Source organism: Eutrigla gurnardus (genome assembly GCF_963514095.1).
Source record: "Eutrigla gurnardus genome assembly, chromosome: 23".
NCBI classification, from domain to species: domain Eukaryota; kingdom Metazoa; phylum Chordata; class Actinopteri; order Perciformes; family Triglidae; genus Eutrigla; species Eutrigla gurnardus.
Window position 1 is genome coordinate 5,014,656 of NC_139934.1, and position 15,525 is coordinate 5,030,180.

Consider the following 15,525-nt stretch of genomic DNA (forward strand, 5'->3'; position numbering starts at 1 on the left):
GCTATTTGTGGTTAAAATATCTGACTGCTGCAGGAACAAAGGAGCGTCTGAGTCGTTCAGTAGAACACCGAGGCATCACTAAACGCTTACTGAAGGAGCTTTTAAGATCCCTAAATATATTGTGGAGTGGGTGGTTATCATAGAGGAGGACTGTTTTCAACTTGGTCCTTGTTCTCTTCTCCACTATTACCTCAAGCTTATCTGGGTTAAAACCAATCACTGAGCCAGCCCTCTTGATTATTTTATTAATCCTGTTCTTGTCGTCAATAGGTATACTGCCTCCCCAGCACAGGACAGCATACAATAAGACACTAGCCAGGATGCCCTGGTAGAAGATGCCTAGCAGCCTTGGGCTAATGTCAAAGGATCTAAGTTTCCTTAGAAAGAAAAGCCTGGACTGAGCCTTCTTTACAAGGACCCCAGTGTTTTCCTTCCAGTTGAGCTTATTGTCCAAATGGACACCAAGATATTTGTAGGACTCCACAATTTCTATTTTCTGATTATTAATTGTCACTGGGACAGCCTCCTCTTTTTTCTTTCTAAAATCGATAATTAGCTCTTTTGTTTTACCCACATTCAGCTGTAAAAAATTTGTATCGCACCATTTGGCAAAAGAGTGTGCCTCTTTTTTATAGGCCACGTCATTGCCATGGTTAAGCAGACCCACAAGTGCAGTGTCGTCTGAAAACTTTTGTATTAGACAGGATGGCTGACTATGCCTGTAATCAGCTGTATAAAGCGAAAATAAAAAAGGAGATAAAACTGTCCCCTGTGGGGCTCCTGTATTGGTTAAAATGATGTCTGAGGCTTTATCAAGCCTGACATACTGGGGACGGGCTAAAAGATAATCTAAAAGCCAGGCAATGGTTTTGTTATGCAATTTAAAATTACTTAATTTATCGGCTAAAATGTGTGGCTGTATTGTATTAAAAGCACTAGAAAAATCAAAAAACAGGATCCTGACAGAACTGGCTGTGGTTTCAAGGTGACTGTAAATGTTATGCAACATAAAAATTAAAGCATCATCTACTCCCACACCCCTTCTATAAGCAAACTGTAGAGGATCCAAAAAAACAGACACCTGCCTAGTGAGATGATGCAGGACCACTCTCTCAAAACACTTCATGATATGAGACGTAAGGGCTATTGGTCTCAGGTTAGCAAGGTCACACGACACATTGGCTTTTATGTTGCCTATACAGTAGATAGAACCTATTCAGAGGGAAATTCAGCTTCTCAGAAGAATTGCCGCTTATCAATTAATCGATCATCGATCGATAAGATGAAACAACTATCGATTAATGAATTACTCGATAATTTGCATCCCTAATTCATGTTAATGTGTATTTTTTGACATATTGACATTTTTGGAAGAAAAAAGTTTGGGATCAAATAGTTTCAGGGACCCCCTGCAGTAACTCTGCGGATCCCCTAGGGGTAGAAGATCTCTTGCTGATACTTCTACAATGAAAGGTTTACATTCTGTTTGCCTTGCTGATGAGATGAAAAACCTGTAAAATCTGTCGAAATGTATAACAGATGAGAGAAAATTAAAAGAATGAGACACACTGTTAACCACCCTTAAATGCATTTATTCGATCCATCGATACTTTACATTACATTTAATTTAGCTGATGCTTTTATGCAAAGCTGCTTTTATGCAAAACTGCTGTAACATGTTATGTCAAATGTCACAAGAAAAAGTAAAAGTTATGTAAAGTGAAAAATGCAATGATAAGATAAGATTATGATGACGATTTTCTCCTGTGGGTAATGGGGGCGGGACTTGATAAGCCTTGGCTTCTCCCGCTTTCCCTTTCGGCCATGTGTATTTTACTATGTGAACAAAGATGTGTGATGATGATTTAACTGACATGCCCGAAATAAACAAATAAATAAATAAATAAAGCGACTTCTGATAAGTGCATTCGACCATTAGGGTACAAACCCAGAAGAGCTAGAATTAAGTAAGTGTGCTAGCGTCAAATAAGCCAAACTACAGAGTGTTACGTTTAAGTAAACACCTAACTAATATGTTATTTATATCACATAAAACAGGAAACATTGAGCAATTTTCAATGAGAGAGGGATAAACAGGCATTAGAGGACACTAGTTCAATTGAAAAGAGAACATGTTTGAAACTCAGATAAGAACTTGCTGGTTAAAAATTGAGAGAAGCCAATTGAAATGTTTCCTCTCAGCTACGTTTAATCATTTTAGCATGAAACCTAGTATTGCTCCAAGAACTGCGACAAACGTTGCTCCACCAAAAAGAGCTTTGAAAATGTCAACAAATCTTAAACTTTGCAGATTGCTGATAAGCATCCCAAACACGCTGACTTGAGCCTGCTCTCTGATCTCTTCTTCCGAGATGTTTCGTGATGTCGCTCTAATGCGCTCCACCTCTTGTTGTATTTGTCGCTCCACTGCTTGTAGCAACTCATTGGTGTAGAACCTTCCTTTGTTTTTCAGCAATGTTTTTCCTGTGGTCTTGAGTAGCTGATCCACCTGGAACCTGTTGCTCCTGTATTCGTCCTGTTGCTCGTTCTTCCAGTATTTATTATCGATGACGTTGCACCGGCCTCCACACTTCTTCACCAGATCATTCATTGACTTGTTCCCGCAGACAAAATCCTCAATGGTCTGTCCTTCTGGGAGCTGGTCACCATGAGTGAAGAGAACCGTTGCATATTTGAAAACTTCCTCCGAGAAGTAACTTTCTATTTCAGTGACAACAGCCTGCTCATGCTCTGTGAATCTCTCCACTTTGAACACAATGAGAAAAGCATGGGGCCCAGGAGCGCACTCTGTGATACACCTCACTATAGCGACCTTCAGCTCTCTCTCAGGTCTGCTCGTGTCAAAGAAACCAGGAGTATCGATCAAAGTGATTCTCCTTCCATTGACGGATTTGGTTTTTGATTGACAGCGACTCGTCTCAGAGTTGAGAGTGTGGCCTATCTTGAACACGTCCTCTCCGAATATGGTGTTAGCCACGCTGCTTTTCCCCGTTCCAGTTTTTCCCAAGATGATAATTCTCATCGTGCTCATTGCTGAAAGAGAATATTGTCTATTGGTTATCCTGTACATCTGTCTTTTGAGACTCAATTACAATAAAAATCCTAATTGGTAGAAAGTGGCAATGAAGAGGGAAAAAGGTATAAAATAGCTGCATTATCATAATAAGAGAATGATGTATGGCACATTAACAGAGGCTCACAAACATGAAAAATAACATATGCATCTAATTTAAAAATTTTAAAAATGAGGGAAGAAAACAGACATCTAAGTCAGAGATCTTCAACAGGGGGTCCGAGACCCCTAGGGGGTCTGCAGAATTACTGAAGGGGGCCCCGACAAACTTTTTTTCTTCAAAAATTTAAATATGTCCAAAAATACACATTAACCTGAATACACAACATAATAAAATAATCTAAATATTCCTTTTTGTTAAAGGTTATCTTGTGAAATTGTGATGAAGAAATGCTGATTTAGAATTGAAATAACTTCTATAAATATATGAATCTGTGAAAAAATATATTTTAATGTCTTAGCATTGTTTACATACAGCATTACAAAGTACTTTTGTACATGGCACTATAGGCCGCACTACACATTATTAATAGGGCTCTCAAGTAACACGCATTTCAACCTGTTCACACGCACACACGCCACAACTAGGATTTCTCACGCAGACACATTACCGGAGTTATTGAAAAAAAATTCTCTTATTTTTTTTTTTTTTTCAGCTAGAGCGCCATTCAAGCCTTTTATTATGTTTTAGTCAGACAGCGTGGAAACAGGAAGAGAGAGGGGGAGAAGACATTGCGCGAAACTGATCACGGGCCGGAAGCTGCGTCGAGGACGTTGAGCCACTGTACATGGGGTGGCTGTGCTAACCACTGTGCCACCCAAATTCTCTTATTTTACGAAAATAATTCACCGAAATATGTTTCTGAAAACATTTTATGTGAAAAATAAGCTATGCAGTTGCTGAATCTGTCTTTATTTTAGATCTACAACGGTCAGTTTAAAGGATTTTCAAGAGCTTGCGGGCGGCGGCGCCCTCGAAACTCGCCAGGGTGCGAAGGTGTTGCACGGCATCTTACATAGACAATGAATGGGAACATCCCCCTCCTCATCAACTCAGACAGGACGCTGTTTAGTTTCCCGGTGTGTCCGGGTCTTCCACAACATGTACAAAGCCGTAATAGTGCTCTGTGCTGCCATCTAGAGGCGGCCAAAATAAGAGTACGATGCTGCTTCAGAGCTGGGTGGTTTAATTGACAAAAAAAAATGTATTTGTAGTACTTACACAGTTAGTTTATTGCAGCTGACAAAGAACTGAACAAAAGTTTCTCAGTAGATCTAGGTGACCTAAACTACGCTGATGAAACTTTAGATGATCACCACACCTTTTGATGCGTTATAAATACATGTGACTCGCCCTCATGCTTGGCTGCTGCTGTTGAATGGTTTGATAAGTTTGTTTGTGTGTGTGTGTGTGTGTGTGTGTGTGTGTGTGTGTGTGTGTGTGTGTGTGTGTGTGTGTGTGTCGGGGGGGGGGGGGGGGTTATCATACCAAGTAAAAGCTTTGTTTGCTCAAACAGCATGTTTTCATATATTTCACGTTATTTATTGATCATATTTCTCCAACCAGAAAGCCTGTCTAACAAAACGATGTTGTACAGGCAGAAAGAGTCGGGTTGGGACACGGCAGATTTACATTCTGTTTGTTTTGCTGATGAGATGAAAAACCTGTTAAATCCACCAGAATGTATAACTGAGAGGAAATTAAAAGAATGAGACACCCTGTTGATTAGCCCTAAATCTTACACACTGTAAAAGATTTAAAGATTTAAAACCAAACGGCTACGATTGAAATACTGAATGTGCTCAGTGTTCAGTCCTGACAGAAATAAATAAAAGATTAAATTACCGTCCATGTTGCCAACAGTAAGTAACTGTGGAGCGTCGGTTCGTCGGATAAGTCTGAGTCTATGAGAATGTTTTCACAGCTTGTTCTTATCTTTTTCTTTGACACACGAGTTATAACGATACTTTTAACTTACTCTTAAAGTTGTTTGAAGAGAAATCAATCAAGAGTAAAATAACCCTGTTTGGATCTACCAGTCCTCCGTCCGGTGAGTCTCTTTTCTAAGACTGCTATTTTTAGTTTAACATTTCCATTTCACTGAGTGTGTGTGTGTGTGTGTGGTGGGGGGGAGGGGGTTTTATCATACCAAGTAAAAGTTTGCCCAAACAGAGTGTTTTCATTAGTTTAACTTTATTTATTGTTCATATTTCTCCAACAAAACAACAAACCAACAATGTTTTACATGCATTAAAACACTCATTCCCAAAGAGTGGGGTTTAACATTTATATCTGCAGTACACATTTGAACCCCATTATGTTTTTTTTTATTATTCTGATCATCATAGCCTATACGTCTACTATGAAAGGCTCACATTCTGTTTGTTTTGCTGATGAGATATAAAAACTGTTAAGTCCACCTAAATGCATTTATTTGATCCATCTAAACTTAACTAAGATGATTTTTAATACTTCCAATAAGTGCAGTTGACAATTGGGGTACAAACCCAGAAGAGAATCATTAGTAAGTGCGCGAGCTTCAAATAAGTCAAACTACAGTGTGCTAAATATAAGTGCACACTTAACTAATATGATTTTTAATAACAGAAAACAGTGAGTAAAATACAGGCATTAGTAGACACATGTTCGATTGAAACACTTTTTAAAGTCCCATCTATGTATTATGTTAAAACTATTAGTTCTATTTGTGGTTACATCACATGCATTGGTTAGCTTGAGAAACGGGACAACGTTTGATACTCAAATAAAAACTTGCTGCTCGCAAAAGTGAGAAGCCAATTTGACTTTTTCCTCTCAGCCACGTCTTATCATTGTTTTTACTTTCCTATTGCTGCTACTCCTGCTATTCCTGCTATTGCTACGACTGTTGCAACCACCCCTGCTGCTACACCAAAAAAACGTCCAAACAACACACCTGTTGCAACACCAGCCGCCAGTTTGAACAAAAGCTTCACAGACACTCTGCCTTTTTTCTTCACTGCTCGTAGCATCTCATTGGTGTAGAACCTTCCGTTGTTTGCCAGCCATGTCTTCTCTATGGTCTTGAGTAGCTGATCCACCTGGAACCGGTTGCTCCTGTATTCGTCCTGTTGCTCCTTCTTCCAGTATTTATTATCGATGACGTGGCACCGGCCTCCACACTTCTTCACCAGATCATTCATTGACTTGTTCTCACGGACTGCATCCTCAATGGTCTGTCCTTCTGGGAGCTGGTCACCATCAGTGAAGAGAACCGTTGCATATTTGAAAACTTCCTCCGAGAAGTAACTCTTTATTGCCATGATGACAGCCTGCTCCAACTCTCTGGATCTCTCTAATTTGATCACAATGAGAAAAGCATGGGGCCCAGGAGCGCACTCTGTGATACACCTCACTATGGAGGGCTTCAGCTCCTCCTCAGGTCTGCTTGTGTTGAAGAAACCAGGAGTGTCGACCAAAGTGATGCTTTTTCCATTGACGGATCTGGTTTCTGCTTGACAGCGATTCGTCTCAGAGTTGAGAGCATGGCCTATGTTGAATACTTCCTCTCCGAATATGGTGTTAGCCAAGCTGCTTTTCCCCGTTCCAGTTTTTCCCAAGATGACAATTCTCATCGTGCTCGTCGCTGAAAGAGAATATTTTCCATCGGTTATCCTGTACATCTGTCAATCGAGACTCAATTACAATAAAAATCCTAATTGCTAGAAACAACAATAGAGAAAATGTTATGAAGCTGCTGCATTATGGTAATAAGAGAATGATGTATGGTACATAAAAGAGGCTCAGAAACATCAAAAACATTATGTATGTCATTTAAAACAATATTCAATACTTCCCCACACCTGAGGTGGTTTACGTTAACAAAAAAAACAAATATATTTGTAGTAATTAAGCATTTAGTTTATTGCAGCTGACAAAGTTCTCTACAACAGTTTTCTCACAAGATATAGATGACGAAGACCAGAGGTCTTCAACGTTCTTTGGGCCAAGGACCCCTTGAACTATAGGGCCCCTATCAAATATCGTATAAAATTGTGTTGCCTATTGAACCAGGCCAATAGTTCAGTTTATAGTGAAATGTGTGGAAGTACTTTGCAATGATGTATGTTTATAATGCTAAGCCATTAAAATAATAATTGATGATGGATTCATACATTTAAAGAACATATTATATATATTGGCATTTCTACATCACAATTTCACATTTCACAAATAGGAAGATTTATATTTGCTCAGTTTAGGTTGTATTCATGTTAATGTGTATTTTTTGACATATTAAAATTTTTGGAAGAAAAAAGTTTGGGATCTAATAGTTTCAGGGACCCCCTGCAGTAACTCTGTGGATCCCCTAGGGGTAGAAGATCTCTGGCCGATACTTCTACAATGAATGGTTTACATTCTGTTTGCTTTGCTGATGAGATCAAAAACCTGTAAAATCCATTGAAATGTATAACAGATGAGAGGAAATTAAAAGAATGAGACACACTGTTAACCACCCTTAAATGCATTTATTCGATCCATCGATACTTTACATTACATTTAATTTAGCTGATGCTTTTATGCAAAGCGACTTCCAATAACTGCATTCGACCATTAGGGTACAAACCCAGAAGAGCTAGAATTAAGTAAGTGTGCTAGCGTCAAATAAGCCAAACTACAGAGTGTTACGTTTAAGTAAACACCTAACTAATATGTTATTTATATAACATAAAACAGGAAACATTGAGCAATTTTCAATGAGAGAGCGATAAACAGGCATTAGTGGACACTTGTTCAGTTGAAATACTTTTTAAAGTTCCATCTATGTCATAAGATTATTAGTATTGTTGTTACATCACATGCATTGGTTAGCTTGAGAAAAGAGAATATGTTTGAAACTCAAATAAGAACTTGCTGGTTAAAAATTGAGAGAAGCCAATTGAAATGTTTCCTCTCAGCTAAGTTTAATCATTTTAGCATTAAACCTAGTATTGCTCCAACAACTGCGACAATCGTTGCTCCACCAAAAAGAGCTTTGAAAATATCAACTGATCCAAAACTTTCCAGTTTGCCCCAAAGCATCTCAAACACGCTTACTTTAGCCTGCCCCCTGATCTCTTCTTCTGAGATGTTTGGTGATGTCGCTCTAATTCGCTCTACCTCTTTTTGTATTTGCTTCTCCACTGCTTGTAGCATCTCATTGGTGTAGAACCTTCCTTTGTTTGCCAGAAATGTCTTCTCTATGGTCTTGAGTAGCTGATCCACCTGGAACCGGTTGCTCCTGTATTCGTCCTGTTGCTCGTTCTTCCAGTATTTATTATCGATGACGTTGCACCGGCCTCCACACTTCTTCACCAGATCATCCATTGACTTGTTCTCACGGACTGCATCCTCAATGGTCTGTCCTTCTGGGAGCTGGTCACCATGAGTGAAGAGAACCGTTGCATATTTGAAAACTTCCTCCGAGAAGTAACTCTTTATTTCAGTGACGACAGCCTGCTCATGCTCTGTGAATCTCTCCCATTTGAGCACAATGAGAAAAGCATGGGGCCCAGGAGCGCACTCTGTGATACACCTCACTATCTCGGGCTTCAGCTCCTCCTCAGGTCTGCTCGTGTCAAAGAAACCAGGAGTGTCGATCAAGGTGATGCTTTTTCCGTTGACGGATCTGGTTTCTGATTGACAGCGACTCGTCACAGAGCTGAGAGCGTGGCCTATGTTGAATACTTCCTCTCCGAATATGGTTTTAGCCACGCTGCTTTTCCCCGTTCCAGTTTTTCCCAAGAGGACAATTCTCATCGTGCTCGTCCCTGAAAGACAATATTGTCCATTGGTTATCCTGTACATCTGTCTTTTGAGACTCAATTACAATAAAATCCTAATTGGTAGAAAGTTGCAATGGAGAGGGAAAGCGGTATAAAATAGCTGCATTATCATAATAAGAGAATGATGTATGGCACATAAAAAGAGGCTCACAAACATGACGAATAGCATATGTACCTATTTTTTTTTTAAGTAGGGAAAAAGAATTGTTCTGAGGATCAATCGTCTCCTCCACCCAACACTGCTCTTTGCTGCCTTCTCGAGGCGGTTGAAATAAAATGCAATTCTGTGCCTCAGCTGGGGTGGTTTATGTTAATAAACAACAACTTTTTTTGTAGTAATGTTACCGTTAGTTTATAGCAGCTGACAAACCTCACAGTTTTCTCACTAGATATAGGAGGGGCCCGGAGTTATAAGGTTGTAAATGTTTGTCCCCGCACTCAGGCAGAAAGATTAGGAAAAAAAGAGAAATCAATGAAGAGTAAAAAAAAAAAAACATGTTTGGATCTACCAGTCCTCCGTCCAGTGTCTCTCTTTTCTCCTGGTGTGCTGCTCAGACTTCTATTTTCACTTTAACATTGCCATTTCACTGAATGTGTGTGTGTGTGTGTGTGTGTGTGTGTGTGTATGTGTGTGTGTGTGTGTGTGGTTCGTGGGGGGAAGGGTTTTTATCATAGTAAAAGCTTGTTCAAACAGTGTTTTCATGGGTTATGCTTTATTTAATGTTCATATTTCTCCAACAAGACAACAAACAAAACAATGTTGTACATGCATTAAGACCAGAGCCGTTTCTTGCCATAAGTCGACTATGCAGGTGCATAGGGGGCCCCCAAGCTCCAAGTTTTTTTTTCCCATGCATCTGTTGCATTTATTGACACAAAGGCGTCTCATTTTTTATACCGTTTATTATTATTTGCTGCAGGTTTGACTTGCTTTGATCAACTTCATGTGTTTGATTTGAATTTCACAAATATAGGCTGTTTCGTCTTAAAGTGTAACAGATTGGTGCATCTCCATGCATCATCTTAAAGGTTTGGACCCCCCCCCCCCCATCGTTGTTTGACAAAACAGGGGCCCTCGAACACAATCTTACATACGGCCCCCCTGAAGGCAAGAAACGGCTCTGATTAAGACGGTCGTTCGGTGTCGGGACACAGGAGATGTTATTTGGGTCGCCATGACACATGTACAGAATTTCTTCCATAACATTTATATCTGCAGTACACATTTGAACACCATAAAGTTTTTTATTATTATGATAATCATAGCCTATACTTCTACTTTGAAAGGCTTACATTCTGCGCGTTTTGCTGATTATATATAAAACCTGGTAAATCCACCTAAATGTATGACTAATGAGAGGAAATTAAAAGAATGAGACATCCTCTTGATTACCACTAAATGCATTTACTTAAGACCTTTTTAAAGTCCCACCTTTGTAACATGTTAAAAATATTTCTTATCTTTGTGGTTACAGCATACATAACATGATTGGTTAGCTCAGACAAGGACTTGCTGGTTACAAATTGAGACAAACCAATTCAACTTAATTGAGACAAACCAATTCAACTTCTTCCTCTCAGCCACGTCTCATCATTTGTTTGTACTCTGGTTTAACTGTAGCTGTGATGCTCTTTTGTAGCCCTCATTGGTTTCCCTCAATGGCTGACAGTATTTTATTCATGACAGCGTCTCTTGCCCTTTCTGCTGCTTCAACTGCCGTTTCTGCACCCTCTGCTGCATTGCATCCTTCAATACCTCCTGCAACAGCTCCTTCAAAAGCTCCTGCAAAAACCCCTGCCATTATCCCGATGCTATCTCCTCCTGCCATCAACCCTCTCTTTGCTGCCCTTGCAGCACCAAAAAGAGCTCCAAACAACACACCTGTTCCAAAACTTGCCAGTTTGATCCAGAGCATCTCAAACACACTGACTTTAGCCTGCCCTCTGATCTCTTCTTCTGAGATGTTTTCTGATGTCGCTCTAATGCATTCCTGCTCTTGTTGTATTTGTTTCTCCACTGCTTGTAGTATCTCATTGGTGTAGAACCTTCCGTTGTTTTCTAGCAATGTCTTCTCTATGGTCTTGAGTAGCTGATCCACCTGGAACCAGTTGCTCCTGTATTCGTCCTGTTGTCTGTTCTTCCAGTATTTATTATCGATGACGTGGCATCGGCCTCCACACTTCTTCACCAGATCATTCATTGACTTGTCCTTGTGGACAAAATCCTCAATGGTCTGTCCTTCGGCAAGCTGGTCCCCATGAGTGAAGAGAACCGTTGCATATTTGAAAACTTCCTCCGAGAAGTAACTCTTTATTGCCGTGACTACAGCCTGCTCATGCTCTGTGAATCGCTCCAATTTGAACACAATGAGAAAAGCATGGGGCCCAGGAGCGCACTCTGTGATACACCTCACTATCTCGGGCTTCATCTCCTCCTCAGGTCTGCTCGTGTCAAAGTAACCAGGAGTGTCGATCAAAGTGATGCTTCTTCCGTTGACAGATTTGGTTTTTGATTGACAGCGAGTCGTCTCAGAGCTGAGAGTGTGGCCTATCTTGAACACTTCCTCTCCAAATATGGTGTTAGCCAAGCTGCTTTTCCCCGTTCCAGTTTTTCCCAAGATGACAATTCTCATCGTGCTCGTCGCTGAAAGAGAATATTGTCCATCGGTTATCCTGTACATCTGTCTTTTGAGACTCAGTTACAATAAAAATCCTAATTGGTAGAAAGTCACAACGAAGAGTGAAAGAGGTATAAAATAGCTGCATTATCATAATAAGAGAATGATTTATGAACATAAAAAGAGGCTCAAACATGAAAAATTGCATATAACATTTTTTTAAATGAGGGAAGAAAATATAGCCATCTAAGTCAGAGATCTTCAACAGGAGGTCCGTGACCCCTAGGGGGTCCACAGAGTTACTGAAGGGGGCCCCAGACAAACTTTTTTTCTTCCCAAAATTAAAACAAAAATACACATTACCATGAATACAACATATAATAAAATAATCTTAATCTTCCTATTTGTTTAAGGTTATTTTGTGATGTTATGATGTAGAAATGCCGATATAGATTTGAAATATCTTCTAAGAATGTATGAATCTGTCAAAAAATATATTTGTCTTAGCATTGTATACATACAGCATTACAAATTAATTTTATACATGGCACTACACTGAAAAAATAACTTTGCTCAAACTATAAAAAATGATGTCCAGATATCACATCATAAATATTTGACTTCACAGAATCTAAATTGAGTCATTTCTTATGACCTGATTATTTTTATATTGATGTAAACAATACTGCACTTGACTCAACCTTAATTCTTTGCCTTGATCCAAGATCCAAATTGAACCAACCTAATGTATTCACTTTGAACTGAATTAACTAATTAATTTACATATATCCTAACTATATTTTTCTTATTTTATTTGACTTCAAAAATAATTTGTGTTTCCACCTTATAAACTATAAGACACAAAATAAGACACTTGGCCAACAGATTACATTAAATGTATTTATTCATATTTAACATATGAACCATATGCAACATATTAACACAGAGATGGACAGGGGAGAAGAATCAGAATCCAGAATCACAAGGTCCTGGTGGTTTCTTGCTATTTTTCTCTAGAGTGTTTTATCAAAGAACAGGAGAAGGAGCTTCTTTTATCTGGAACTTCTTGATAAAAGTGGCTTTGTATCTCAGTAACATTATCATAACATTATTATTAGAAAAAAATCATACTCCGTTGAAAGCTGATTGTTTTCACAAATGTAGCACTTGATTGAAGAGACCTTTTGAGTTGATCCTGAGAAGGATGATTCCTAGTAAGATGTTTTTGTCGACCATTCCATGTCTTGGATGAACAGGGACAATTTGCATGGATGCATGGATAAGGACAGCAGTCTTTGCATTTCCACATCCGATAACTGAGAAAACAAAGGAAGAAATAGTGAATTCCCTTACAGGTGATACTGATCTGTGTTGGCTCAATCAACAGAGATTAAAAAAAAATACAGTAGTCCATTTGCTGCTATGAAAATGTATAGATGAGTGAGGGTCTAATATTCAGGGTGATTTGTGAAATGATTAAAAAGGTGAAAAAGGTGCAATCTTGATGCAATATTTTACCTGTTCATGTTGGATGAAGATATAGTCTACAGCCAGGGAACTGAAGAGAGCAGCCTTGTGGTTCTGAAAGCATACAATATAAAATAAACAATTACTACTCTCTGAAGACCACATAATACAGAACCAAGAAGTAAACCTTTCTGGGTGGAGAGCGAGAGAGCTGGTGTTTTGTCTCCAGCAAATGACAGAGCTCAGCTGCAGAGTAGGAAGGCTACTAGCCCAACTAGCTGTCCCAGATGTTAGCAAGTGTTAGCATGTCTCTCGCAGCAGCAGCACCGCTAAATAAAAGAAATACAGTACGAGTGTAGCGCTGGAGCCGCAGACGGACTGTATATGACTAATGCCTCAAGTGGTAACAAGTATGAGAGCCATTGTAGTGAGCTAGCTTTATGCTTACTTTGGGTAGCGGTTAGCATACACCGCTGACACCCGCTTTCCAGGTCACCACAACGGCTCTCCTGCTCGGTATAACAAAACACTGGAGGCTCCCGTTGTTACCCGCCCACGTCTCCAGCGCTTCACTCGGACTATATTTCCTTTCTTTTACGGTCCTGATACTTGTAAAAGCGTGTCATAAATAATTGTATTATTATTTATGGCCATAACGTTACCGGTAAATGCTAGCTAGCCCCCGCCAAAGCTAGCTGGCCAGCTTAAATTGGGCTATTCTTTGCACACACACACAAAACACTAAAACTTTAATTATCAGCAACTGCTTTGCTACTTACGTTTATTTTTGGACGATATCCACATCAAATGGTGCGTCTGGCCAGCATGCCGAGAAATACGGGACTTCATATGTGCTCTGACTGTGCAGTGTGCAATTCACATCCGACTCAAACAAAAAAATGTACCTGCAGGTCATGAAGGGGGGGGGGGGGGGGGGGATTGAGAGAAATCAAAAACTTTGTTTTGGGTCCTTTAGACGTATATTTAGTACAGTATAAATCAAACTTAATGTCTGTAAATGCAAAGAGAAGGAGTTTCACAATCAAATCAATAATTTTATCCTGTTTTATAATTTATTAGTTTGAATGAACAACTGCATGTTACACATTTTTCAGCGTATAGGCCGCACTACACATTATTTTTGGCCCGGTTTCTATAGGATATGTAATAGGGGGTCCCTCCACCATGTTATCAGCCAAGGGGTCCTTGGCTTGAAAAACGTTGAAGACTTCTGTTCTAAGTGTAAAGCCTGTCTCCTCCAAACACACTCTGTACTGCCATCTAGAGGTGGCTAAAGTAGAGCGCAATGCTGCGTCACATTGAGGTGGTATAATTAACAAAAAAACAACTTTATTTGTAGTACTTACACAGTTAGTTTATAGCAGCTGACAAAGAACTGAACAACAGTTTCTCAGTAGATCTAGATGACGTAGACTACACTGATGAAATGTTGCTAGATTTCGATGCGTCATAAATACCAAACATGTGACTCGCCCTCATGCTTGGCTGCAGCTGTTACTGGTTTGATAGCAGTTCGGCTGCCTGCATGTCTCAGATTAATGTACTGAATAACTCAACATGACTGAAACTTTAACTTACTCTCTCAGTTGTTCGAAGAGAAATCAATGAAGAGTAAAATAACCCTGTTTGGATCTACCAGTCCTCCATCCAGTGTGTCTCTTTTCTCCTGGTGTGCTGCTCAGACTGCTGTTTTTAGTTTAACATTTCCGTTTCACTGAATGTGTGTGTGGTGGGGGTGGGGTTTTTATCATACCAAGTAAAAGCTTTGTTTGCTCAAACAGCATGTTTTCATATATTTCACGTTATTTATTGATCATATTTCTCCAACCAGAATGCCTGTTTAACAAAACGATGTTGTACAGGCAGAAAGAGTCGGGTTGGGACACGGCAGATTTACATTCTGTTTGTTTTGCTGATGAGATGAAAAACCTGTTAAATCCACCAAAACGTATAACTGAGAGGAAAATAAAAGAATGAGACACCCTGTTGATTAGCCCTAAAGCTTACACACTGTAAAAGATTTAAAGATTTAAAACCAAACAGCTACGATTGAAATACTGAATGTGCTCAGTGTTCAGTCCTGACAGAATTAAATAAAAATTAAATAAAAATTAAATTACCGTCCATGTTGCCAACAGTAAGTAACTGTGGAGCGTCGGTTTGTCGGATAAGTCTGCAGAGTGTATGAGAATGTGTTTCTTGTATTTGCAGCTTGTTCCTATCTTTGTCTTCGACACACCCGTCCTAACATCTGGTTTAAATCACTTCCTCCCAGTCCAGTGGTTTTTAAAGTGTGTGTGTGTGAGTAGAATAGAATAGGTCTTTATTTGTCATTGTAACATGTACAATGAAATTTAAAGTGCTCTCCAGTCAGTGCAACATTATGAGTCTTAAAAAAATATAAAAACAATTTAGTAATGTTACTAGTTCTAAAAGAAACAAATAGCAGCATACACACTCAGTTATCCATACCCAGTACACAGTTAAAACAGTACATACATAGATACATACATACTGTAC

At 39.3% G+C, this 15,525-nt stretch overlaps 5 protein-coding genes across 10 annotated transcripts in view; all 5 read right to left on the reverse strand.

Moving 5' to 3' along the window:
• The window catches only part of LOC311009429 (GTPase IMAP family member 7-like), a gene marked incomplete at its 5' end in the record, with an annotated part of 55,671 nt that extends 44,139 nt beyond the window's left edge, over positions 1 to 11,532 (reverse strand). Inside the window, 2 exons of one of the 3 annotated variants that reach the window (XM_084003594.1) lie at positions 9,617 to 10,427; positions 10,501 to 11,532. In XM_084003594.1, coding sequence (XP_083859720.1) covers positions 10,543 to 11,532 — 990 coding nt within the window. In that variant the 3' untranslated portion in view covers positions 9,617 to 10,427; positions 10,501 to 10,542. Of the gene's footprint in view, positions 1 to 9,616; positions 10,428 to 10,500 lie in introns of those variants that run through there. The other 2 variants (XM_084003593.1, XM_084003595.1) reach the window with 2 other exon arrangements.
• Positions 1 to 15,525, reverse strand: part of LOC311009093 (uncharacterized protein) — a 45,158-nt gene that overhangs the window by 24,944 nt on the left and 4,689 nt on the right. The window lies entirely within an intron of this gene.
• LOC311009094 (GTPase IMAP family member 9-like) lies at positions 2,213 to 3,043 on the reverse strand (the record flags this gene model as incomplete). The annotated part of the gene is made up of 1 exon (XM_084003065.1): positions 2,213 to 3,043. The coding sequence occupies one exon, from the start codon at positions 3,041 to 3,043 to the stop codon at positions 2,213 to 2,215; it is 831 nt and encodes a 276-aa protein (XP_083859191.1).
• Positions 5,933 to 6,709, reverse strand: LOC311009095 (GTPase IMAP family member 7-like; the record flags this gene model as incomplete). The annotated part of the gene is made up of 1 exon (XM_084003066.1): positions 5,933 to 6,709. The coding sequence occupies one exon, from the start codon at positions 6,707 to 6,709 to the stop codon at positions 5,933 to 5,935; it is 777 nt and encodes a 258-aa protein (XP_083859192.1).
• On the reverse strand, positions 7,572 to 15,247 carry LOC311009434 (GTPase IMAP family member 7-like). Of its 4 annotated transcripts, none has more exons than XR_014596644.1 (4): positions 15,126 to 15,247; positions 13,764 to 13,889; positions 13,036 to 13,098; positions 12,423 to 12,833 (listed from the first exon to the last, which is right to left on the reverse strand). XR_014596644.1 is itself a non-coding variant. In XM_084003601.1 (2 exons), the coding sequence occupies exons 1-2, from the start codon at positions 15,130 to 15,132 to the stop codon at positions 8,043 to 8,045; spliced, it is 849 nt and encodes a 282-aa protein (XP_083859727.1). In that variant the 5' UTR covers positions 15,133 to 15,213; the 3' UTR covers positions 7,572 to 8,042. The 4 variants fall into 4 exon arrangements, 1 of the variants encoding a protein (XP_083859727.1); XR_014596645.1 differs by lacking the exon at positions 15,126 to 15,247 and adding an exon at positions 14,584 to 14,791; XR_014596646.1 differs by lacking the exon at positions 15,126 to 15,247 and adding an exon at positions 14,352 to 14,790.